This window comes from Bombus huntii, chromosome 5 (genome assembly GCF_024542735.1).
Source record: "Bombus huntii isolate Logan2020A chromosome 5, iyBomHunt1.1, whole genome shotgun sequence".
NCBI lineage: Eukaryota > Metazoa > Arthropoda > Insecta > Hymenoptera > Apidae > Bombus > Bombus huntii.
The window spans coordinates 1520799-1546320 of NC_066242.1; the positions used below are offsets into that span (position 1 = coordinate 1520799).

General features: G+C 43.0%; 3 protein-coding genes across 4 annotated transcripts; all 3 read right to left on the reverse strand.

Annotated features, from left to right (window-relative positions):
- Positions 1 to 4698: 4698 nt before the first annotated feature.
- LOC126865789 (zinc finger protein 615-like) lies at positions 4699 to 8182 on the reverse strand. Its single transcript, XM_050618688.1, has 2 exons — positions 7975 to 8182; positions 4699 to 4940 (listed from the first exon to the last, which is right to left on the reverse strand). The coding sequence occupies exons 1-2, from the start codon at positions 8180 to 8182 to the stop codon at positions 4699 to 4701; spliced, it is 450 nt and encodes a 149-aa protein (XP_050474645.1).
- A 2626-nt stretch (positions 8183 to 10808) lies between these two features.
- On the reverse strand, positions 10809 to 19313 carry LOC126866208 (zinc finger protein 629-like). Of its 2 annotated transcripts, XR_007689810.1 has the most exons (5): positions 15052 to 19313; positions 13982 to 14242; positions 12279 to 13587; positions 11444 to 11756; positions 10809 to 11103 (listed from the first exon to the last, which is right to left on the reverse strand). XR_007689810.1 is itself a non-coding variant. In XM_050619536.1 (3 exons), exons 1-3 carry the CDS (start codon positions 15182 to 15184, stop codon positions 13133 to 13135), a joined length of 849 nt encoding a protein of 282 aa, XP_050475493.1. In that variant the 5' UTR covers positions 15185 to 19313; the 3' UTR covers positions 11815 to 13132. The 2 variants fall into 2 exon arrangements, 1 of the variants encoding a protein (XP_050475493.1); XM_050619536.1 differs by lacking the exons at positions 10809 to 11103; positions 11444 to 11756 and having other exon boundaries at positions 11815 to 13587.
- On the reverse strand, positions 17411 to 24876 carry LOC126865790 (zinc finger protein 11-like). The gene is made up of 7 exons (XM_050618689.1): positions 24600 to 24876; positions 23802 to 24059; positions 23234 to 23395; positions 19979 to 20362; positions 19235 to 19458; positions 18572 to 18722; positions 17411 to 17685 (listed from the first exon to the last, which is right to left on the reverse strand). The coding sequence occupies exons 1-7, from the start codon at positions 24874 to 24876 to the stop codon at positions 17411 to 17413; spliced, it is 1731 nt and encodes a 576-aa protein (XP_050474646.1).
- Positions 24877 to 25522: the final 646 nt, after the last annotated feature.

Sequence of the window (25522 nt, forward strand, 5' to 3'; positions counted from 1 at the left end):
ACGCAGTTCGAGCCGATGCTTTATCCTTAATTATATAATTTTAATTTTTCTTAAGTCTAAGCGGTGTAAAATCAGTCACGCGTTTGCATAACGAACAGCTGGCGAAAATTACAGTGTGTATTGTGTGTGTGTGCTGTGTGTGTGTATGTGTGTTTGGTTGTCCTCGGAACGTGGCTTGTGTACCGTTTCCGAGAATAAATACGAGACGTATTGGAGGAACGAGTGAAACGATGTAAATATTATATATATAACGATCGAAGCAACATTAGATGGAAAATAAGGTTTTCGTATTTGGAACACAGTCGAGACTAGCGATGATGTACAAGAAGAAGATTTAATCCTCTCGATAAAGTTTAGTACGTAAGGTCGATCAACGGGACGATTTCCGTACAACAGGAAACACCACGCAAACTGCGCATTTTTCATCATTTTTCGAAGAAAGAACAAAATGAACGGCGATTACGATCGGCCGACGAACGCATGCGATCTTTGAATCAGGATCAAATGTAAAAACCTGCCAGACGTTCCTAGCATTCCCGATGAGATAGTCCGTGTTCTTCTTTGTTGAAAACGAAGTGCGTGCGCTGATCGAATCGTAACCACGTCCGCTATTTACTTCTTGCCGCCGATCGATTTCGATCGATTAATCGTAGATCGTAAGTTGCAACGCGAAGAAACGATTATAGATGGTTATACGTAGCGTTGTTCGAGAGGTCCGAAGAAAACGAATCGTGGAGATTGAGGTGTCGTTGGTAGTCGGGAAAGCGCGAAAGATGTGGAAAGCACGGAAGACTCGAAAAGCAAATTACGGACGTGACTCTGATACGAATCGGTGATGCGAAGCGAGAACAAACAATAAGAATCAAAGTATGCGCGTTCCGCTATACACCGGTTGTTTCGTCGTCGATTCGAAAACCGTTTCCGCTAGAGGAGCAGGTAGGCACCAGGATGCTTCGACGCGAATTAAGGCAATCGGATACCGCGTAGGGGAGACGCGGATCGGAAAACGCTCGAAGCGGAAGGTTCAGGTGTTCGGTGACGTGACCTTGAAGTGTTGTTCGGCCTGATGGGCGTGTAGAATGAAGGCCTTGAACGCAGCGAATGGACACAAGGGACACTTGAACTGAGGTGGTTCGCACTTGTGCTTCAAATAGTTGCTCCACATCTTGTAGAACTTGCTGCACATTGTGCACGTATAGCCGAGAACCTGGTCGCCCATGTACATCTTCCGGTAGGCTGAAAGCAGAGGGACCAAGTTAGTAATAGCCGAGTTACGGAGACGTACGGAGGAAAGAAAGAGGGCCGGCTTCTTCGATCGAATCGCGTCCCCTATCAAATCTGAAAGATGGTAATCCGCGATTCGTCACGGTAATGGTGACGGTAACGGGCGTCGTTGCGTCGATCGTCGCGCAAATTATTCTTCGCGAATGACTCGATTCGATCGGTAGAATGAATCTGTGGGCATAGATAGGAAACCGGAGGTTAGAAATCGTCAACATAGAACGCATTTCTGCGGAATCGGTTTATTACAGAAATCAAGTAATCGTGGCTCGAACGCAAGCGTGATTGCAAAATTCGGATAAATCAATCACTGCGAAGCTTAAGTCACTATGTGCAACCAATTACCAAAATCAAGGACTGCTGTCCCACGTCTTTCGCATTGTTACTCGATCGTTGTTATCTCGCTCTAGGTCGCCTGTTATCGCCTCGTCGTCACGTACAAACTCGAGACCACTCATCGGAAGCTTCGACTTAATAAAAAAAACCGTTATACGTAGTACTTGTTGCAGAACGAGTAGATGCTTCGTTGCATCTATCGCAGTCATTCGTGCTCAATCTATCCGTAGGATCGAGAAAGATTGAATAACAATACTTACAAGTTGCTTTCTTACGTATGGAAATATTTTTGTACATAAATATTTACGCGTGCAAAAAGTAAAAAAAGAACTATGTTTGTAAATAGTATGATACACAGTGGCTTATCGCAGGTATTCGGGCTGCCTTGAAACATTAGCGGTCTTAACGTGTAATCACCCACAAATCGGACGTCGTTGTCGACGTCTGACATGGAAGAAAATTTATTTCGTGTAATAGGACGAAAAATCCATAACTCGAAGAGATAAACAGTCGGGGTTGGATTACATTTGTACGGTCGAGGCGATAAGAATTTTCTTAAAAATATCCTTCGTAACGAGCAAGCATCGGGTATGTTGTTCAATTCGTGCATCGATCTTCGTAGACAGGCGAACGAACAAACTATCAATTGCAAACGTTGCTGTGATGTCTCTTTTTGTGATTCTCCATACACCATTTGTGAGGACTTTCATAGGGGCAGGCATCGCACGCCAATTTCGGTTTGGCATTGACGCATTCGAACTTTAGGTGTCTCCAGAGCGACCTGTGAACCGCGTACGCCTTGCCGCACTCCACGCAAACGAAATTTCTCTCTCGAATATCCGAATTGCCAGCTTGACGATGTTGTTGTTGTAGTTGTTGTTGTCGTTGCTGCTGCTGTTGTTGCCAATCGTTCCTTCGAGCGAGTTGGTTTTCTGGCTCGAACGCAAAGATGGTTTTGTAAGGCCATAATAACGCTGAAACAACAACAGCACATATTGGTTAATGCGATCGATCGATCACGAACCTCGCGAAATGATACGTAACAATTTCTCATCGAACACACAGATAACACGCATCGTTGACATTCGAGAAATTTCCTTTCTCACTGTTACGTTGACACGACTTCATTCCATACGAAGAAGCCTGGAAATAACCTTCGCCATATACTTGAATTCCATCGCGCATTTTTCAACTCACTATTAAAAGAAACGCGAGAAACAAAACAAACATTGTTGGGATCGATGTACATACGTACATACTACACATACGTAGTTGCTTTTCAGCAAACGCTGATACGTTCAAGGGGACGACCATGTTTATGGTACGCTGGTAAAACCTATAGAATCGTTTATTGTGTCCACGGACGAGTTAACAAAGAACATTTGTCACTTATTTCGATAAACGATGTTATAATATTTATAACGTTGATAAAAATCAATTCACGCGAGAATTTTGTTGATCGCGTTTAACTCGAATCCTTCTTCTCGAACAACGAATACAATTAGCGAACACAAACGGAAACCGTAAAGCGAAAAACGAAGGTTTAACGGCACGCGTTAATTAATAATGCGCGCTTATCATATTATTCGCTCTTCATACGATACGACAACGATCACGACAGCATAATCGACGGTCTCTATAAACGAAGAAATCAAACGACGATAAACGTTTGCTTCGGGCGTAATACTGATTCCTTACAAAATCATTCTAAAACTCTCTAAAACTATCTAAAACTCTGTGAAACTCTGTGAATCTCTCTGAAACTCTCTATAACATACGAGAGTGTGAGACTATACTGATTTTCGTTATAGATACAAATACTTTTGCTTATGAATAATATTACGATACGTGTATAGTCACCGATACGACGATGTACATGCAAAGTACATCTTGCGTACGAATCACGTAACCGCCGGAAATTTTTATTTTCTTTCGTGCTACGACATAGTCTATAGTTGGTAAATCGACTTTGATAGGCCTTTCGAATTCCACGATGGAAAAAATAAACAAGTAGCCGCGAACGGTTTACGACTATTGCTTCGGTTCGTTCGAGTCACTCGTACGATGGAAAGTCTTCATATGCCTTCTCACGCAGAATGAATAATTGCTACGAAAGTTGCATAGGTCGCAACGAAACTTTAACACGCCGGTATCGTGAACATTTCGCACGTGTCTCTCCATGTTCGCCTTATATGTGCTCTTGTACGGGCAGAAGGAACAAGCGAATTGCGAATTTCTGGGATTCATCTTGCATCCAAATTGCACGTGCCTCCTCAACAAGTTCTTCAAGGGAAAGACCTTCTTGCAGAAACCGCACATGTGCCTCTTGTGACTGTTCAACAGGGACTGTGTCACAGCGGAAATCTTAAACTTATCGAATTCCGGAGGAAGTTGGAGACCATCGACGGAGCCGTAGTCAGTCACGTAACCTTGTACGTTCCAAACGCCTGAAACAAAGCAAAAGAACAAGGATGAAGCAGAGTTCGTGAATATGCCTCGAGGACGTCGTTGTTCTCTTCGGATCGAGCGAACTCGTACGACGCCGCATCGAAATCTCGTTCAACGAATAAAACGCACCACGAGCATCCTTCGATCGCCTCTCAAACTCTCAACGAAGTGTCGTACACCGTAATTCCTGCTTGTGATGTAAAGCTTACGCTTAACCAAGGGCCAAGGAATAACCAGAATTCAGCATACGTGCACTAACGTTATGAAAGAGAAGAAGATTGCGGACCGCTGTAACGTTCGTTTAATCTTGCAACGATACTCGTAGCGAAGCTTACAGAGAGAAACACGTTAAAATGTAGGATCGTTGGACGTGCACATGTTTATTAAATAATTGAAAAATAATATACTTGTTAAATAATTGAAAGAGAAGAGTGAAAAGGAAAGAGTTTCGTATCGATGTACCATTGTTGACGCAGTCATTCCACCTCAATGATCTTACGGTCGTTCGAATTCGAACGTTTCTCAATTCTCAACGTCCGCCTTGGCGAAAAGAAGATCCTTCGGAATTCTTCTGGAAGCGCGCGATCGGTCGGAGAAGCGACGGAAAAGACGACGAACAAAGGTAAAATTACGCTAAGCCGGAAGTCGCGAATGCACGTGTCTCATGTGCCTGAAGAGTATGTCCTTCCTGCTGGTTCTGTAGTCGCACAATTTGCAGCAGAACATCGGTGGTAATCCGCAACCAGTGCTCAAGTGACGCTGAAGGCTTGCCTTCCAGGTGTAACCTTTGCCGCATTTCGGACAGACAAAGACAGGTTTGCCGGACTGGTCCGGCGTCAGCGAGTCGTCCAACTGTTGGCCCGACAAGCCACCCCCTAAAAACCAAAAGCGTTCGGGTTAGAAATGATGCCCCTTCCTCGTTTTCTCATCAAATCCAATCAACATCGAAGTGGTTGCAACGCTTCGAAATGAGAGCGCGACCGTCTGAAAAAAAATGCGATACGATCACGTAAGCTTCGATCTATGCACGGCGTCTCACCGATTTCAAATTCACCGAATGGCAGAGAAAAGGAAATGGATGGCGAACGGTGGACGCCGAATACCAGTGAAACGTGACGATAACTAATCGCATTCGCTAAGGGAGGACATCGAGTCCGTACTAACCATTACGTGAAAGTACGAAAATGTTCATAAACGATACGTTTATTACAGATCATGACAGCGTCAACAACAACAACAACAACAATTTATTCATAAAATTCGTTCGATTTCAAATCACATCGTTTGAATTTTCTCTCACAAAGGAGATACACACCGATCTCGAATTCGTAACAAAAAGTAACAGGGACATCGTGGAACGCTAATAGATCTCCTGCATTGACTCGCAAGCTGTGTGTTCGCGCAGCACATGGTACTTAAGTAGAGTGGGTATTCTAGCTCTGTGCGTGCAATAAGGGCAAGGATAAAGTGGTTCCATTTGGCAGAAAAAATTCATATGTTTCCGCAAACTCCTCCAGTCGCTGTACTTCTTTGCACACTTCAAACAGAGAAGTTCGTCCTTGCAACGCTTCCAAATATCGAGTGGCAGCTGATCGCAAAAAAACGGACCTTTGGCTGAAACAGCATCGGAAAGTTGCATCAGTGAAGTGACCTTTCGCTTGAAAAGAAAGAAAGGAAAAGAAAAAGAAAACGAGGGTCGTCAGAAGGTATGCGACATCGACATCTTTCGATGTCAGGGACGACACAGATGCGGATTTTCAAATTGTATATTGTAAATAAGTGGAATGAAGAAAGACGCGAATGAAAAAGTACCCGGCAATGATTTCACATAATTCCTTTCTCTTATTTCCTTCCTTTTCCCTTTCTTTGTACTGCTCGATGATTACAGGAAAAGACGTTTAGAAGCATGTGTTCCGAATTTCTCGTAAAGGAGCGTTACACTTTGATGCGCCAGTGTGAAAGGAAAGCGTCATACGAGATATGTAAACCGTGTATATTTATTATTCTCATGCAACGCCTTATACAACAACAAATTTTTCTTTTTCGGATTGTGTTTGTCGATATCATGGTGTCGAGATAAAGTAAAAGTCGATGCAGACTTGGACCTCATTGGATACATCAATTTAGATACATGAGCGTTTTGCCACTTACTATTACTCGTCTTTAACGTCATTACTGAGAAAAATAATAGCAAACGTGGGACAAACAATTCTCACAGCCCAATCATTACCAAACACGAGTTAACGGAAATAATTAACAATTTTTAGCTGCTTTAATTTAACACAATTTGACAATGACGATACAACCTAGTGTAAACCACCATTTCCTGTTTCAACTTCCAATTCTGCTATATATCGTTATAAAATTCCCTCAATATATATTTCGAATATATACCCTAACTTTTTTTTGAAGCACAGTCTTAAAAATTTAATATTAACATAATAATATGATAATATAATAATAATAATAATGATAATAATCGTGTTGTAAGCAATATTCGTAGTAATAGTACCAGTAGCAGTAATTATAGCAATAATAGAAGTAATAGTGATAATAGTAATAATAACAATAATAATAATAATAAAAGTAATAATCATAGTAAAAAAGAATAAAATAATTCAACACCATCAAAGTGTATCTAATCCAAAGTTACACTTTAGAAAGATACACAATATTCGTCCGTGTATCACTTGACGAACCAAAGTACGTAGAATGAATACATGGCGTTCCCCTAGCTCAAGTGTACGAATACCGAACCGGTAGTTCGATAATCTTTTGAACGAGGCTACATATGACACACTGATAACTATAAGAAAATCAAAATCAATGACGAGAAGACTTCGTGTTCGTGTCAAGCTGTGCTTTCGTACCCGTAAAACATTTCCAAATTACAACGAAGCGTATCACTGTTTTGTACCTTGATACATCATTGATCTAACTATAAAACATTTGTCAAAGAAAAGGTACATAACCATCGCGAACATCGTGATAATAGCATGCTTATGATCTCAAACCTTTAGAAAAAATCTTTTTTTGCGTCTCATTTATATATTATACATGTATATGTATATATATATATATTTTTTTTTTTAATAGTCGATAGTTTATCAAAAGAATGTATACTATTTAAGCCGTGGACAGATACTTATATTCATAAACAACGGACATGCGACGTGTTGAACAGTTTCTACGAAGATTTTCTGAGTTTCTCTCTTTCTTTTATGTACGTGCACAGAACAATTTCAAATACTGAAATCACAGCAACGACTACATGTTGTTTTCACTTAAATTCTACTTTATAGACTAAATTACGTAACACAATGAAAAATCGTAATTCGTAAGCGATCTTGAAAACCAGCAAGTTCTTAGAGAACATTCTTCTTGGACAAAAAAAAAAAAAAAAGAAAAAAAAGAAAAAAAGAAAAGTTTCTTTCCGATAGAAACGTTTTATGTTTTCTTAGGCGATTTCTTAGGGTTGCCTTGACGTGAAAATATCACATTCAGGAACCTGATCATCGATCTGAAAAAATCAGTTGGCAAAATATTCTGTCAGAAAACGATGATCTACCGACTATTTGATACTCCTAAACGTAATCGATAATTTAATGCTTGTTTCTGAAACGGGTGTCTTCATACTCCCGAATCTTCGGACTTTTTTTGCTTCCGCACGGCACATGTTCATCGGTTGACACTCTTAGGGAAATTAATCATCGTTGTTACTGTCGTGGAAGGTTTTTAAATGTCTGATCAGACTGCAACGTTGTGTGAACATGCTGTGGCAAACGAAACAGCAAAATTTCCTTTTCACGCCGCACGCGTATTGGATGTGACGATCGAGATTCCCTTTGGTGGCGTAGGATCTTTTGCAACGCGTACACTTCCATTTGCCCCCGTTATTCCTTCTTTTACCGCAAACTGTCCTACGATGACGATTAAGGGTGAATATGTGAGTGTATCCTTTGCCGCAGTTCGAGCATATGTAAGGCTTGTCCGTTTCTGGTACCCAATGTTGAGAAGCCCGGTATCCAATCTCCTCGAAGATATCCTTCGAATTCAGGCTTAATGGATCGGCGGCATCGTTGTGGACATCGACCGGCGCCGGACACTTTAGGTACATTTCGTCACCCAGTACTTCTGACAAAAAAAAAACAAATAAATTTCACACGTTAAGGCGAGAGGAAACGTGAAAATTTGAAGGAGAGAAGAAAGTTTATCGAACCGAAGAGTAGTCGACAGTGAGAGAATAATGTACCGAAAGAAAACAAGTTTAAGCATTCTTCGCGATTAGAGAGGTACGTGTCCCGAATACAAAAATTACAGATATGAAAGGTGTTATGGAAAATAAAAGAAGATTAATTAGGGAATGACGTTTCTTCCTTGACTTTCTTATTCTCATTTTCACCCTCGCTCTTGCTTTCACTCGCGCTCTCACTCCCACTTTCACTGCAACTACGAGAAGGGAAGAAGAGACAAAGAAGAGACCAGTAACGATTTTGCTTATTCTTTTCGCACGTACATTTCAAACAACGGTGAGAAACGGTAACGATCGAACGGTCAATTAAAGATCTTCAAGACGAGATTGATCGGTAATAATTATTGTATACATACTTGTACATCGAAATGAGACGCAGGACGAATATCCTCGATAGGTGTCGGCATCGATTAGGACGAGCAAGAACATATTGTGATCGATTTCTATTTCTTCCGTGTTACATAAAGAAAATAAATTATCGGAGAATATAAACTCGAGGGTATTCTACAAACATAGAAGGCGAACGCTAAGTTTGCAAACGGGAACTTTTTCTTTTTAAATTATTGTGTACGTGCACGTGTGGTTTACACGTTCAATCTTCGAGTGGGAGACGAGCGGTTGTTACGAAAAATGCTTGAAAATTGTCGGAAAATTGTATTATTATATTTATTATCTCTGTTAGACACTTGATGTCACATCAAACTATTATCGACGTTCTAGGAGACAAGTTAAAACGGACTTTGATAATATACCATTAAAAACAAACAACACCGACTACGTTAAATGCGTTCAGCCAAAATCTGTTAAGAGACTCGAACCATCAAACACGGTGCAATTTGCAGGCGTTTATGCGTATTTCGATAATCCTTAGCGCAATATCTTCGAATTCGAGGATGCAGTTCGGTGGTCACTTGTCATGGTTGTCTCTTCGATGATGTAACGTCACCAGGTCGGTCTTTGAGCCAATCTTCGATCGTAATGTTGAGCCAGATTCACGATAATGCCATCTTCTTCGCGTGAATACGGTTTCTTCACTGACGGATTAAGGCATCTTCCGAATGCAGGACGACTTTGCTATCGACGAACAAATTCACTCGCTCACTCTCTCACTCTCATTCTCTCTCTCTCCCTCTCTCTCTCTCTCTCTCTCTTCCTCTGTCTGACTGACTGAAACCGAATGGTTGAACGCGAACAATCGACGGATGGATTAGCTTCGCAAGACCTAGAGGAACATAAAGAGTAAAGTTGTGTTAATCGCGAAACAGAAATATCGGAACAATCAACGTAGCACCATCGGGGACCAGAGTTTCATTGCTAACTTGGAAGAATCGATTCATCGATCCATCGATCCTCCCAAGGACAATGTTTCTCACTCCCTGCTCGTTGATGCCGCTGTCGCGAAAAAATTCTAGCAGTTATAACAAAAGGATATGGAAGGAAACGGACGTTCTTGGAACGTGGGCAAAGGCAAACACAAGGAACAACCTACGTTCCGAAGGATTCGAATGGAGGTGGATCTTGTGGATACGCGGGATTGTTGCTATGGAAAGGAAGAGACGAGAATTTTCTAAGTGATTTGAACGGCACTCCCGTAAATTGTAAGATTGACTGCCATTTAAAACTAGAATCGAATGTTGTAGCTGCTCTACAACAGAAAACAATGAATCTTTAGTATTATAGCATGTACAGATTGTTGCGTCGCGAATATTTAGCGGTTCGCGACATTGAAAGTGAACTGCATGATAGCGTGCAAGTACAATTTAGCGATTGAATTTCGACGTGCTCTGTTCGAGGGTTTGAATAATGTAATTTTTAGGTTTCGCCTCCTTGACAACGTCGATCTTATGAATCGCGGTCACGTGTCGTTGCAGGCTCGTCTTCTGAGTGAAACTGTAGCTGCAGTAGTAACAGGGAAACTGCCGTTTTCCTCCGCATTCCCATTTCATGTGCCTCCTCAAGTTGCACAGCATCGTGTATGCTCGACCGCATTGCTGACAGATGAACGGAGACCTCACGAAATCTGTCAAATGCAAAGAAAAATACTACCGTCAGAAAGTTTCATCGAACAGGCGGGCAACCGGACAATTCGTATATCGAGAAGCTATCGATTTTCTGACATGGATGGAAGTTTCTAATCGACCAGTAAACGTGTCACGAGTGCTCCGTCTTCGAGTGAATTCCCAGCCATCGATAGAAGCGGAGCATTTGTTCGTCGATTACTACAACGAAACGTCCAAATTAATTGCCAGTCTCTGTCAAAAGATAGACAGACGGAGAGAAAGGGTGAGGAAAAAGTTTGCCAACCGCGATTCGATCGTTTACATCTGTTCTTCGAAGACCAAGAGAAATCTGTATCGTGAAACTGGCATTAATTTTCGTTGGCGCGTTGTGTCCGTGAAATGTGAACTATACAGAAACCGGGAAACGGTTATTGTAAAACGGTTTTTTAGTTGGGACGCGCGTGCCTTTAAGTTCAAACGAATAGTTACGATTACGGTTTTCACTTTTCCTACGTGTCAAATGAATCAACGACCAAACGAACACGACTGGTGGATAATCGTTTATTTAATTCTACATGGAGAGAGCCACTGAAAACGTTAGGAGAGCGCGAAACGCGTCTTCGAGTGAATCTTCGTGGATCGTGTTTATCGTCTGTTTTATTTGTGCAGCTTGAAAGTAGTTCTTCTTCGGGAAGTGAAACGAAGATCTGCGTTCTTCACTGATGACCGGCAAACGATATCTTCCAATCGATGAAGTATCAGTGACAATGACCTAATTGTGGAGACCTGAAAAAAAGAAAACGTTCGAAATTTTATGAAAACGCTCGAACTTTATTACATGGCCCACAAAGTCCGACGAATTCGATCGCGCGAACAAATTTTGCTTCGAATCCGAACGAAAGAATGCGGCGTGGCTGTGGTTGCCGAATCACGTGAACGAGTGACGCCGTTGACGAATGTGCACGATACGTGGGAAGCAATGGTAGATAAAGACAAAGCTTCTCGCGAACGTTCGCTTGTCTTCAACCGATTTATTGTTTTTCTTTTGCCGTTTAATCAGACAAACGTTACATGAACTAAGATTCTTGACAAGAATCGCGTTGCTTGTATCAAAAAGGTATCTTACTATGAAAGTAACGGTAACGAACGAAGACGTTGAGAAATATACGGCATTTAACCGTACGCGGATCTCATCCACGTCTTGCGCGGCGGGACAAAGATGTTGTGCGCGTTTAGCATATGTTGTCTTAGCTTTCCATTCTGCGTGTATCTCGCCGGGCATAGGTTACAGGCAAAATGCTTCTGCCCACCGCATTCGAATCTCAAATGTTTCACCAGATTGTGCCTCATTTGATACGACCTGCCGCATTGGTGACAGGTGAACGCTTCCACGTTCCTCAAGCATCCGTTTCTGGATCCCCAAGCGGTGATTTGCGTCTCTGTAAAATAATGAAAAGAAAGCGTCAAGTAGGATCTATCGGGGTGCTTTTGAAGTCCTTGAACTTTTAAAAAAAACAGTCAACGTAAGGTGCCCTCTCTCTCTCTCTCTCTCTCTACAAAGTAGCTAGCAGTCTCCTGTCTCTCGGTCGCTGCTCTCGCCAGAAACGGCTCTCTTACTTGGACGATTAAAGAAAATCAAGCTGTCTCGTGCGCAACGTTTATTTTAATATCGTTCGTATAATAAGGACCTTACAGTATATCTGTCTTTGGTTGTTTACCTCGTCTTATCGTTATAATTTTGTATATATACCCCCGCGGACATTCGTTGAAACCTCTAGAAACGACGAATAGACGTGCAAAGAATCGCGTTAGTTATATTATTCGACAACGATCGATTCGCGCCTATTCGATTTCATTTCTATCACTGAGCAAATATTCGTTTAGGAACGGAAAACTTTGGCGGAAGATAGATGTTGTGTCTTTGCAAAAGGTGTCGACGCAGCCCGATATTCTGCGTGTACCTCGCCGGACAAACGTGACACGTGAAGTTTCTCTGTCCGCCGCATTCGAATTTCATGTGTGTGGTTAAATTTCTCTTCATCTTATACGTTCTTCCGCATCGTGGACAATTGACAGGCGCCTCTGCCGCGTTTACGGACCTCGTGCGTGTGACGTTACTCTGGAACACGAGTCTCCGTCTGAATCCTAGAAATAAACGGGAGATCCTATTAGAGAGAAATAATCGATATTTCGCGGAGTACACAATTTACGTGGATTGGACACCAAAACAGAAGAATGATTTCACTGTCACATTTAGAAACTCCCTTCGAAGAAAGGCTCTCGTGTTATCGTAAGGAAAAATCGGTGTACACCGATCGAGAAATGTCGATTGGACGGCAGCAGTTCGATAAACATTAATAAAAGAAACTGGTTTTCGTTGAATGTAGAGGAACGCATCGACTCAGAAATCGTACACGTTTATTCCATTCGTATAATTACACTTTATCTTTGGACGCGTTGCACACCTTTTAACGAAGCTACGGCTTAATCAACAACGAATCGGTTCTCGTGAGAGGATCGTGTATGCTTCTAGTACATTTTACTTATACAGGCCCTAATCGGAAAACAGGCGATTCAACGGCGCAGGTAAATTTGCGGAATTAATCGAAATTGCTACGTTTTTCGTACCGCGAATTTGAATTTGTAATTTTAATGTTAAATAAGAAAACTGACGGATACGAAGCGTTCGCGATATTCGCGATACGCTTTTCGCTATATTTCTTTGATAGTTGGTCACCTATTTGAAAAGTAGAGTTTTTCGTACGAGCGTTCATCTATCGACAAAAGAAAAGGAAACGAGGTTCGACGACGACGTTCAATGCTTCGTTCTAACGTGTCGTTCGAGGTTGGCCTTTTGAGAAAATCTATTCTTGCAAATGGGACAACTAAACTTGGGTTCGACACCGCACTCGTAGTTTTGATGCCTCCAGAGCGACGTGAACAACTTGTAGCTACGATTGCAGTTGGGGCAAGTGTGCTTTTTCTTCCTTCTTCTCTCCTGTTCGTTCAATCTCTCCCTAACGATCTTTTCGCTCATTGCCGTTCGTTTGTTACACTCGAAGGTTCTGTGACGTTTCAACGAGGCCATCAACGCAAACTTTCGATTGCAATCGGTGCACAGGTATTTCCTCGGGCCATATCGGCGCATCTTGTCCTGATCGCCCTTAAATGTCATGGACCGCAGGTGCCTGGTGTACAGGGCGGTATTAACCGGTGTCAATGTCGGCAACGCCAGTACCGTCCAATTGGAGGAGCTGTATTTCTGTGTGTCTGGAAACGAACAAACGAAATAAAAGACTTTTAGCATTCTCGTTGATACGCATAAGCGGAGAGCGGCGTGCGATCGTAGATCCGCACACGTTTTATCGTTATCGATCTGAGATCTCAGATCGGCAAATACAATTTCCTAGTATATGTCGTAGTATATGTTGCTCCGTTCAAAAGACAGAAACTTCTGCAAATGTAAAATACAGAGGATCTTTATTTACAGGATATCGTGCAATGTGGTGTCTACAATGATGTAAATAAACGATAAATTCCACACGTATTTAAAATACGGTTGAACGCGAAGGAAAATTTGGCCGCGCGCTACACAAACGATCTTATAAATTTTGTGGAAACTCGTGATAGGAGGCGAACATGGTTCCCTGAATGTGCACGTTACCCTCGACATCGGCAAGGGCGTCCACCTGTTGCAATCTATAACGAGGATTCTGATCGAGAAAATGCTGATGTCTGGCCAGTATGTGCTTCATCAGGCTATCCTTGTATCGTGTTCTATGTGGGCAGAAAGCGCATTTGAACTTTGGGTCGATGCCGCATTCGAAATCGTGATGCCTCTTCAGATGATGCTTATGCTTGTACGTTTTGCCGCAGGTGGCACAGGTATGCTTGAATACCGAAATCGCAGGATACTGGGACTCCACTGAAACAGACACGAAATTTCATCGATTAGTCGAAATCGATGGTTCCCGAGCGAAACAGTTGGCCAACTTAAGTCGTCGGACGATCTGAAACGGCTTGTTGCTCGAACGATCCGACAAACAAGAAAACAAGGAACGTGAATAGGAGATAGCGTCTCTCGGAGGGGATGATTAACGCACCAAATACAGACAACAATCGTTTTGGTATAGAACGTGACAGATTTTTATTTGATTCGTGCCACTTTTTCTCTCGACGGTCGACGACGAAAGTCACGCAAAGCTGGTCCAGCTAAACGGAAAACCTTGCGACGTTCGGTAGCGTGAAAATTCGTATCCTCGTCGTTTGTTCCTCGTTCCTCCGTTTATTTATTCTTTCCTCTTTCTCCATCTCGTTTTATTAATTCACGCTCAACATCGAGAAGCATACGAATCGAGAACGGACCGATCGCTTTCGAACATTATCGAATGTATTATACACATATATGTTTGTATTTGTGTGCGTGCGTGACTGCTTGTCTCGTGTGTCTGCATGTATATAAGAAAGAACAGATACGCCAGCATTTTCGTTTCTAACGAAATTATCAGCGAATTATGCAGCGCTGTTTACGCGATGTTCCATTCGTACGTTTGATCGATCGACGGGTAATCGCGAAATCGCTGCTAGTCGTTGTTCAGGGATTTCTCTGCTGCCTGATATTCGCTGTTCGCGGCGTAAACCCAGACCTGGCGTGCTTCATCATGTGCACCTGTAGATACGACCTGTAGGTAGCTCGATAGGGACAGAAGGTGCATTGATGCATTGGTTGTTTACCGCATTCGTTTATCACGTGTCTGCGCAGGTTCTTCATTTGGTGATAACGGCGATCGCAATTGTCGCAGGCGAATCGCCCTTGTCCGCGCGACCTCCTTCGGTCCTTGGGCAATCGACTCACGTAGAACCTCATTTTCGCGTAATCTGCAACCAGGAAGAAATCATTCGGTTAAAATTCCAAGTTACAGATCGCGATCGTCGTTCCTTCGATCGTCGTTGGACGGATTATTTGCGCGAATGGAACGAACGTCCTTTCATCGATCAACGCGAGTATGACGTACGTACGTTACATATGCCTCTAAGCGTACGCACTAGCCGTACTTACGAGCAAAACGAAAAGGAGACTAGGGGCTAAGGAAAAGAATTAAACGTTGTAATTTGTCCGAAATGTAAGACAAACGGGATACGTTTTCGTTACATGCAGATGGTATCGAACACGATTGGACGAATCGTCGTAGTTTTGGATCGCAGATCCTTGACAACAAAAAAAAAAAAAAAGAAAAAGAAAAAAAGGAGGACGAGAACGTCGTGCTGCCACGTCGACAGCCTCGAAGTCAATTTTTCGAGTGTCGAGCGGCGAGCATCGAGCAACGTTGCGACGATGCATCCCCGAATCGATCCATAACAACTGCGAATAGCCATCAGGTTAAGTATGTCAGGCGAAGTATATTTTCGAAAAATTCAAATTACATTTCACCTACGACCGTGGCGGCGAATGATACAACGATCGCTATTGTCGGAGCCGATATTTGTACGGTAAACTTGATATTTGTATTTGTATGGGTTACACTCTTCTAGGTCTTTTCTAACGCGACCATCGCATCGTTCGATCACGAGTAGAGGAGACTCGAACGAATACGCATCATATGCTTCGATATACTGCTCCTATACTTGCTGCGACGTTGTCGGTATAGGCATTTGTATCTTCTGATTTTCACAGGTTTCCACGCTCGGTCATGAAGCGACGTCTCGAGGATCTTTGAACCTGACGGTTTCTCGTCCGATTCGCCGTCGTTTTTCGCTTCGCTCGCCTTTCCGCGACACGAAACTGCACTCTGGAATCGTCGATCGTCAAATTAAAGGAGAATCGTGCATTGGGTAACCGAGATACGAGGCAAATGGGCGAAAGAGGAAGAGAAAAGGGGGGAAAACAGCTGAGAAATTTTGCAAAGTTAAAAAGGAAGAAAAGAGAAGGCAGAAGGGAAACGAATTCAAAGATTCGCCAAGAGAAATTAGGTATCTGTCATGTCGAGTTACCTCGCGCCGGAATTTCGTACGATTCGATTTTCATCCGTAAATTTGATGGAAATTTCAACGGAAAGATGCCTTCGATTCAGATTCGAGAGTATGTCGATCGATAAGAACGGGAAGAACGAAACGTCGTCACCTTACCGAAGAACGGAACATCCTGTTTTAACGATGAACATCGACTTTGGTGAAAAATAAGAAATTTCGAAGAAATACCCGAATTTTTAAGTTTTCTCTTTTATTGGTAAGAAATATTTATGTATGCACGTAGAGCGCGTAAGTGGTACAGTCGATATCTAATTGCAGTCTAATTGGGTTGATGAACTTTCAAAGAACGTGAACGCAATGTACATAGCTATAACACCGGTGGAATTTTCTTTATTTCGTTCGTTTATTGTCGATCGCGTATATGTATAGTAAGCGTAAGTGAATTAAACGTAAACGATCGTTCGTTTCTCAACAAAAGATTTACCAGCGCCCGTTAACCTACTTGATCCTTGTCTAATTTCGTTTACAAACCGATATAGATTTTATACATTGCGCGTGGCAATCGACGTCTCAGCCAACTTTCTCCGCGGTTTGCACAAAATCCACAAACTTGCATCCGCAAGTTGCGAATAAACCGTAGAGTTTCAAAGGTACGCGTACATTTTATCAAATTATGTCCTCCGTCGCGTTACACCGATGCACGAATTTGTCTGTACATTGTAGAAATGGACGCACAAAGAGCACGCGATCTACTCAATCGACCGTCTTCTTTTCTTTCTCATAATCGCTCGACGAACAAATTCTTACGAGTAACGACACACTGTAAATACGTAATAGTGCGTAATAGTGCGCATGTCGTTACACGGTATGAAAATAGAGCTACTATGAAAAGTAAAAAAGTCTCGCCGCTAATCGCGTTTAAGGTCGTGCAAGGTTTTTAACGCAAAACTCGTTCTCAGTTTGATCACTGCAGTTCACCAGCGAAGTTAAAAGACACGAGTTTCGAGGGGAAAGGGGACTATCGCGCAGACCGGGAAAAGATCGACCGTCGTCGATGTAGTCTTGAAGAGATGTCGATCGACGTGTCTCGAGTAGAAAGCAAAATAGTCGTTGACGAAGTAGATTAGTTTCCAGCGTCCATGGAGGATGACAGCTTATTCCCATTCGGCATCGCGTAGAATTCGCTCAAAAGTTTCATATGCCTGCCGTTCAAGTGGGTGTTCAGGCTGGACTTGTGCTTCGTTCTGTAAGGACAGAGGGGACAGTGGAACTTGGGTTCCACGCCACATTCGTGCTTCAAATGCCTCGCCAGGCTGGAGTAGTAATTGTATACCTTGCCACAGTTCTTGCACGGATAGGTGACTTTCTGGCAGTTCAGGTAGCCCACAGAACGCGACTCTGAAAAATTCGAAAGACAGAAGAGACGGATATTAGAAACGGTCGACGAAAATACCGAGGAATTCGTTCGTGAGGATGGCACTTTCGCGATATTCATACGGCAGCCGTGCCATTCATGTCGTAGCGAGCTTCGTTGCAAGTATCGAAGCTCGTATCCGTAGATTTCGCGAGCGAGCGGTTTCGTTCGAACGGTTTCGATCGTTGTTCGAGAATTCATCCGGGAAAATACGTAGCGCAAAATAGCTACGACTATTTTGAGCCACGTGCCTCTTTGATCGTTTTGCTGGAAAAACTATACACTGGCTTTCGAGAATTCGTTGGCAGAGGCACGACAGGCTAAAGTACCGCGAGGGACTACGAGGCAGGGTCTCATGCAGTCTTTGTCAAGTCGTTTCCTAAAAAGAAACAATACGATCACGTTACCTCTATGGTAACTGGGTCCAACTCTTTTTTCTCCCCTGTTTCTCTTCTTCTGGCGTTCCACGACACGATTCCTTCGTAAACCGATCGGATTTTACGCAGACGGTTAACTTTCAGTTACCACAGTTACAACGCAGGTCAATTACAGGTACATGATCGATACGTGATAAATCAGTCATACTTTATTACGTTACTCACTGCTATTAGACATATTTTTCATTGTATCTGTTATATTAGTGTTGTGTTGTTATTGTTATTATTATTTTTGTACAAATAAATAAATTAATATATATATATATATATATATATGTATATATATATATATATAGGAAATCAATGTGAGAACGAGTTGTGAAAAAATTAGTCGCTGCAAGGCGTATGGTAATTCCAGGATTTCGAATCGTTTCGCGTGTATTTCTGCATTAAAACTGGAATTCCCAGTTTACTGTAACGATGAAGAACAGACTTGGATATGCAGTACATGTCAGCTGCCTTCCTGAGAGACAACCCACTGGCCACTGCTTCGACAGCTGATCTGATTCGTTCGAGTTCGAACTTGCATTTCGTGTATCTTCCTCCGAAAGATCTCGTCCCTCTGTCACTGTAATAGCCTCGCCCTGTAACACGAATTAATCGCAGTTGTAACAGAAACGCAAAAGTGCGTTCCACCGTGATTACGGAGAATTATCTGGCTTGTCCCTGTGCCGTTCGATTCCCATAGAAGGGATCGGAGAAGAGAAGACGCAGGAAGGAAAAACGGTGATAAACGTACCGATGGCAGCGATCGAAAGACGCGTGGAGAACGCAATACCGAAAAACACGATCGGCTGTAACGTACCTTTGGTAAAATTTCGATCTATCGGCGGTGCTTGTTACGGCGGCAAGGATGAAAACAAACGTTGGAAATTGCGATTTCAAGACGATCCGATACAAAGAAAACGTCCATAAGCTTAGTTTTATTGTATACAGGAAAAGATGGTGAAACAGCCACGAACCACGCGAACGAATCGAACATCTATATATCCGCGTGTATTCTCTTCATGTGAGACTTGAGATTCCATTTTCGATTGCTTCTGTAACTACAGTAAGGGCAACACTCGGCCTTTTTCTGGCCGCAGGACGCCTTTACATGTTCCACCAAATGATGCTTCCAACGATACGATTTAGAACATTTCGAGCACTTGTATCTGCCTCCGAGGGGATCCGTGCTTTTGTTCCTGCATATTCGGGTAGGCTTGCGATCAGACCCGAAATAATTAGCCTCGTAAGAGCACCTTTCCGATCGTAACTCGCTCGCTTCGGTTACCGTAGTAGGCTCGAATACCTGATACTCCTCCCAAAGGACCAGTTCACCTGAAACACAATATTCAATTTGTCATTGACAGCGTTCGACACTGACAGGTTCTACCGCCTTTGCACCGTCGACGATCGTCTAACGAAAATCTAAGTGTAGCCGAATAATCGTTCGCTCAATGGGGAAACAGTGACGGTCAATGGATAAGGGGACCAAGCGACAAATATGAAAAACATGAGAGGGTTAAGATTACAATTCCTCTGGAAACATTGGATAAATATATCAAGCGGAATCAACTTTATTTTCTCTCTTCCTTTTCCTTTTCTTTCCCTCTACTGTTCAAGTACGACATTTACAAATCACAATATGACAGAAGCTTACACACAAAGCGTTTTGCGTCGATCAGTTTGCAGATCTGCTCCTCAATTCACTTTATTTGTCGTCTATTATTAACATCGATATCGAACAACTAAAACATAATCGTCGTGCAAAATTTCGTTTCGTTCCGTTTGATTTCCGACGGTGTTTCGTTCGAACGATCGACTCAGACGACTGCGTCGGTGTCGTTGCAATGCATACGACTGACGTGCTTTTTCAAGTTAGATTTCTTGTATGTACGAAAACTGCAATATGGACAACACTGCTGTTTGTCCTTGCCGCAAAATATTTTTTGATGTTCCACCAAATGACCCTTCCTCTTGTAGCTTTTCAAGCATTTGAAGCAAGAGTATTTATACTCTTGCCTATCTTCTTTCAAACCGCCTGTCGCGTATTCCATACTTTCCATCTCATCGTCGTCTTCGTCCTCGCAGGTTTCTTCCGTTATCACGCAATCGTCTGTATATCCCTTGACACTCTCGTTTTCAAGATTAATCCGTGCAGTTGCGACGTAAACGTCGGTCACGTCGAGTAACTCCATGCGTTCGCCAATTCCTTCTCTGATCTTGAAAGCGGCCACGGAATCTGAAACAAAATATCACGCGCGTTTACACGGGACTGCGTTTACACGAGAAACCGTACGTTCCGCAACATGAGAATCTACACAGGGATATATCAAAGAAGCATATTATATCAACAGTCGTGTTACAGAAATTTCCGTTGGTATTTGCGTTTGCACTTTCGTTACAAACGAGTCTACTTCAACGACCGGTCAACGTTCATCCCTTAAACACATGTAAACATCGTTAGAAACTGGTTACTCGGTAAAAAGCAAACGAGGATTCTACGATCGTTTGTCCAGTGTTGATCGACTGCGAGCAAATCATCGACGTCGGTTGATTTCGGTCGGATTGTGGCACCAGCATTTTTTCAACGATCGTCAAAGTTGAATCGTCGTTAAAACGAAAAGAAAAGAAAAGAAGAAAAGAAAAATAACAAGTGAAAGATAACGAAACGGGACGAATCTTCGAAGAATTTTTTCAGATGGTTGGATCTGTACACAGGTATTTATTTAAAAAGCAATCGACTGCCGGACATCGTTACACAGGAACACTTAACCATCACTGCGCAGCATTCTTGCTCGATCTAATAGATTTACGGATCTATCGAATCGAATGGATAAGATAGGCTAGATGTTCATGCATCGTAAACGAACGATTCGCGTACATTATTCCTTCTAAACTATCGATAACAAGTACGATTCATCTTCCGCGTTCATACGATTACACAAAGAATGAGATGAAAGGTGACTGACGTTCACTACTTGATTAGCGTGAATACTTATATGGAATTGAATCCGTTACGTCGACACGATCTCGATCGATCGTAGCTTGTCACACACGAGAGCGAACGGTTTCTTCCTGCTCCTCCTCCTCCTCCTCCTCCTCCTCCTCCTCCTCCTTCTCCTCCTCCTTCTTCCTCTTCTTTCTTCTTCTCGTTCTTCACCTTCCCCCCTCTTTTGTCTCTCTTTAATACTCGGATTTCAATAAAAACGGATAAGAAAGAGAAAGAAATTATCGTACTGTGTTTCGTCTTTCATCCCTCTTCCAGAGCAAATGTTACGTAGACGATGAATTCGTCGAACGCGTCCGCGCATTTCTCGTACGACACGCGTCAAAGTTAATTTCTCGAGATGTAGAAGCATGTTCGTTCGAACAAGGAATCGCGACGTTCAAACATCGTATCGTTGCAGCCGTGAATTCTTGTTCGAGACACGCCACAGAGAGAGGAAATTGAGCGTACAACGTCGTAATTACAATTCTACCACTTGAAACGCGATACTCGCAAAGTTTCGAACGGTTTTTATAGGAAAAGACGGCTGCCAATGCATGCTTGTCCATACTACGATCGCTTCGATATCAAATAGGTAGGAAATCGGTTGCTAGAATTTACTGCGCTATCGTTACTTTTCTCGATATGGTAAAAATCGTGACAATACGTACGAAAAGTTGTAGATTGCACGATCCGACGAATCTATGTCGCTAGATTCGACCGACGAAGGTAGAAAAAAGAGAGAGAGAGAGAGAGAGAAAGAAAAATAGGTAATGAAAGAAACGACAAAGTGGAAGAAAAAGAAAAAAAAAGAAAAAAAACAGCCTGTAGACTAGATTGGATTTATCAAAGAGCGGCTACGGTTATTTCGTGAGTCGCGCTACTGCATACCGATATACGGATAATCCTTTTTCGCAAATCGACACACGACACTAACTTTCAACACTCTCTAACGATTACAAATATTTGATCGTCGGTGACAATAACATTTCGAAGATGTTTTGGCTTCGCATAAAATTCGGCCGATCCACAATGTGTACGTTATGCAACGAGTTAAAGGAAAATTGTTGTTCAAACGTTCGAGTGTTGAAATATCGACTCGACAAGGACAAACCAATACGTATGCGTAGTGACGGATTTACAAACACCAATGAAACCGTACGAAAGAAACATCGTTCCGAACAGCATGGTTTCCCGCGTGGAAAACGAGTTCCATCGCAAAATCCAAAGACTTTGGCTTCGTACAAATATCGCTGAACGAAAAGAGTCGTAGACGATAAATGACGTTCAGCGAAACAGCTGTCTACTTGATGTTGTGCACCGAGAGCAGGTGCTTGAGAAACGAGGCCTCGATCCTCGATCTGTAAGGGCAATACTGGCAGGAGAAGTGAGTCTCAAACGTAACCATTCCGCAGCCCATCTTCAGATGTTTCCGTAGATTCGACGCCCAGGAGTACATTTGTCCGCAACGCGGACAAACGTGCAGCCGCGGCCTCACGATCGGGAATAAAGGAGCATCTGGAAAGAAATCTCGGTTATTAAAGAACGACGAGCGAACGGCGTGACGCGATGCGATACGATGCGATGCGATGCGACGTGGCGCAAACCGAAAAGGATTATTTAGGAGGGCAGGTTCCAGAAGAAAGAAAAGAAAGAAAAGATGGGGGGATCGCAGTGGCTAGCTTCTAGACATCGAAGCGCATGCCTTGCCAGGTTAATAGAACACAACGGAATACGACGACAGTCCCGTCTAGTCGCCGATAATCGTACGCGCTCTTCGAGCAGAAACCTGCGAAGCTGATTCTATTCGACGGCGATCGGCACGAATAGTCGCTTCGGGATTTCCTCGAAAAGGGCATGTTTCCGGTTTCGAGCAGCTAAAAAACGACGATGCTAACACACCTGTACTTTCGTACTCGTGCACGCGCATATACTTACGTTCTGTTTTCGTGGCCTGGATCGTTTCGTTCGGCTGCCATTGCCTGAAAATATTTGTAAAACGGTCGAGAGAATGTTAGCGTCAAGGGTTAGGTTTTCGCATGGAGTAAAAGTACACTTTATTATCGGCCAGCAGATCGGTCGCACAGTAATCCATTCGCTAATGCATGTGTATCCGATGTTTACAAAGTAAATGCCTCTTCAAATTTCCCTTAAAGTTGGACTTGTAATCGCAGATAGTGCAGCAGAAGTTTGGTGGCTTGCCGCAAGCCATTCTTTGATGCAGTCTCAAGCTGGAGGGCCAAGAGAATGGTCGACCGCACCACTCGCACGTGTGCATCATGTTACCTGAAACAAAAATCTTAGTCAGCGCATTGGCAAAGGCGTGGGCTTCCCAAAGACCGTTCGCAACCGACTTTCCATTCTTCTCCTCTTCCTCGATGTCCGCTAATCTAGCTTTTCCAACGTAGAAAATCCACGTTGCAAAAGCACCACGCGATACGATAGTACGTCGCGACACACCCGGTTTCATCAACGTAGACACTGGAATCGAATACACGTGAAACGAACGTACGAAACACTTTCTCCATCTGCCAACAATTTATTGTTCATACAGCAGATTTTTTTGGCCAGGTAAATGCAAATTTGCCGGGTTGCAGGAGCGATTGCGAATAAATACGACGATCGTGGTTGGCGAATCGGTGATTTCATCGTTCTCCAAAGTGTATTCGAAGTATGTGCTTTCGTAAGCTGCCCTTATACTTGGTCCTGTGCGGACAATACGGGCAACATTCCTTTGGATCTTTGCCACACTCCTTTCTCAAGTGATTCTTCATGTTTCTCAGCCAACGATAACCTTTGTTGCAGTTTGGGCACCTGAAGCAACCTGGCTTCTTGTCCAGGCAACTGCTCGATTCCTGAGGTAGCTTCAAGCTCGGGTTATTGGAGTATAGCACCAGCTTGTGATGGCCGACAGTTCTGCTTTGGTAACGGTATCCGGACCAGGACGGCTCTGGAAAAAGAACGGGTGTATTTTATTATTAGAAAGAATTCTCGTCTGGCCGCGTATTTTCGTATGTCGATAATAATACTAAAAAGAAGAAGACAGTGGCGATAAATCGCTGTTAGAACAGAACGTGTTCAAGTATTTTACAAACGTCGCTTTTTATTCTTCGTTATATTCGTTTGGCACATGGCTTTATACAGGATCACGACACTTAGGCGTACAATATGGTACGTAGGATGGGTAAAGTCTCATTTTCACTCGATAGCAGAGGAGTAATTCTATCTGCAAACGAAGGTTCCGCAATGTGAAACATCTCTCTAGCTGCTCTCTATTCTATCGCGTTACAAGATTCGATTCACGCGACTCTATGCGAGAACGGGCGATCGTCGTTCTTTATCCTATATGCATTGGCGTTCACCGAACGGAATGGTAACGTACGAGAAAATATAAACGCGTACGAAGCGTACGAGGCTTACGAAACGAGAAACGAGGGTGCAAGAAACAGATGGAGGAAGGAGGGAGAGAGGAAAGCCTCCTAGATGCTACTCGAGAACACGTTCTTGCCAGGATGATTGGTTCGAATATGTTGATAGAGATTGCCACGCTGTTTGGTTCTGTGGGCGCAATAGGGACATTTGAATTGCGGCTCCTTGCCACACTCGTGCCTGGTGTGTCTGACCAGTGTGGCGCGATGCTGATACCCTTTGCCGCACGTCTCGCACCGATACGGAAACTCGACCCGCTTCGCCATCCAAAGGGTCGCCAGGTCCTTGATCAGAGGCATCATCGGGTAGTTGCAATTCCTTTGAAAGTTCTTCGGCATAGTCATGCACGGGATCGGTATGTCTGCAAGTCACAGGAAGAAGAAAACGAGGGGCGTTAGTTGGCGAGCATAAACGAGCGACTCTTCGAATTGGGAAATACTTTGTCAGATAAGAAATCCAACTACGATCAAGAACATTTCGTTTAATTGCGTTTCGTTTAATTACGGCACAATAGTTTTCAATCAACATCAAAACTACATCGAGTCAAAACGTTTAAGATTGCACGAGAAATACGTGTTCGTTATTGTTCTTTATTTTCCGTTTTATCAGCTAGCAACGAAAGGGACCTTTATCTATCGACAAGTACACAGACAAAAGTACGAAAATATTGCCGGTAGAAGTTTGAAAAGGAAAAATGGCTATTCAATTTCCGCTCGTGTTATACACTTCGAGCACCGCATGGCGGAGCCTCGGGTGACGATGTTCGATGTGCCGGTGGATCTGGTCGATGGTATCGCCCACGGTATCGCAATAGGGACACATCTTCTTCGACTCGAATCCACATACTCGTATCATATGCGTACGAAGATCGGTCAAACGATCGAACTTTTCGGTACACTTTGGACAGAAATTCGAGCCCCGGAACGATGACGAACGATCGTTTACTCTCGAGTAGAGATTTTCCATCGGTCCGGCGTGGATCCT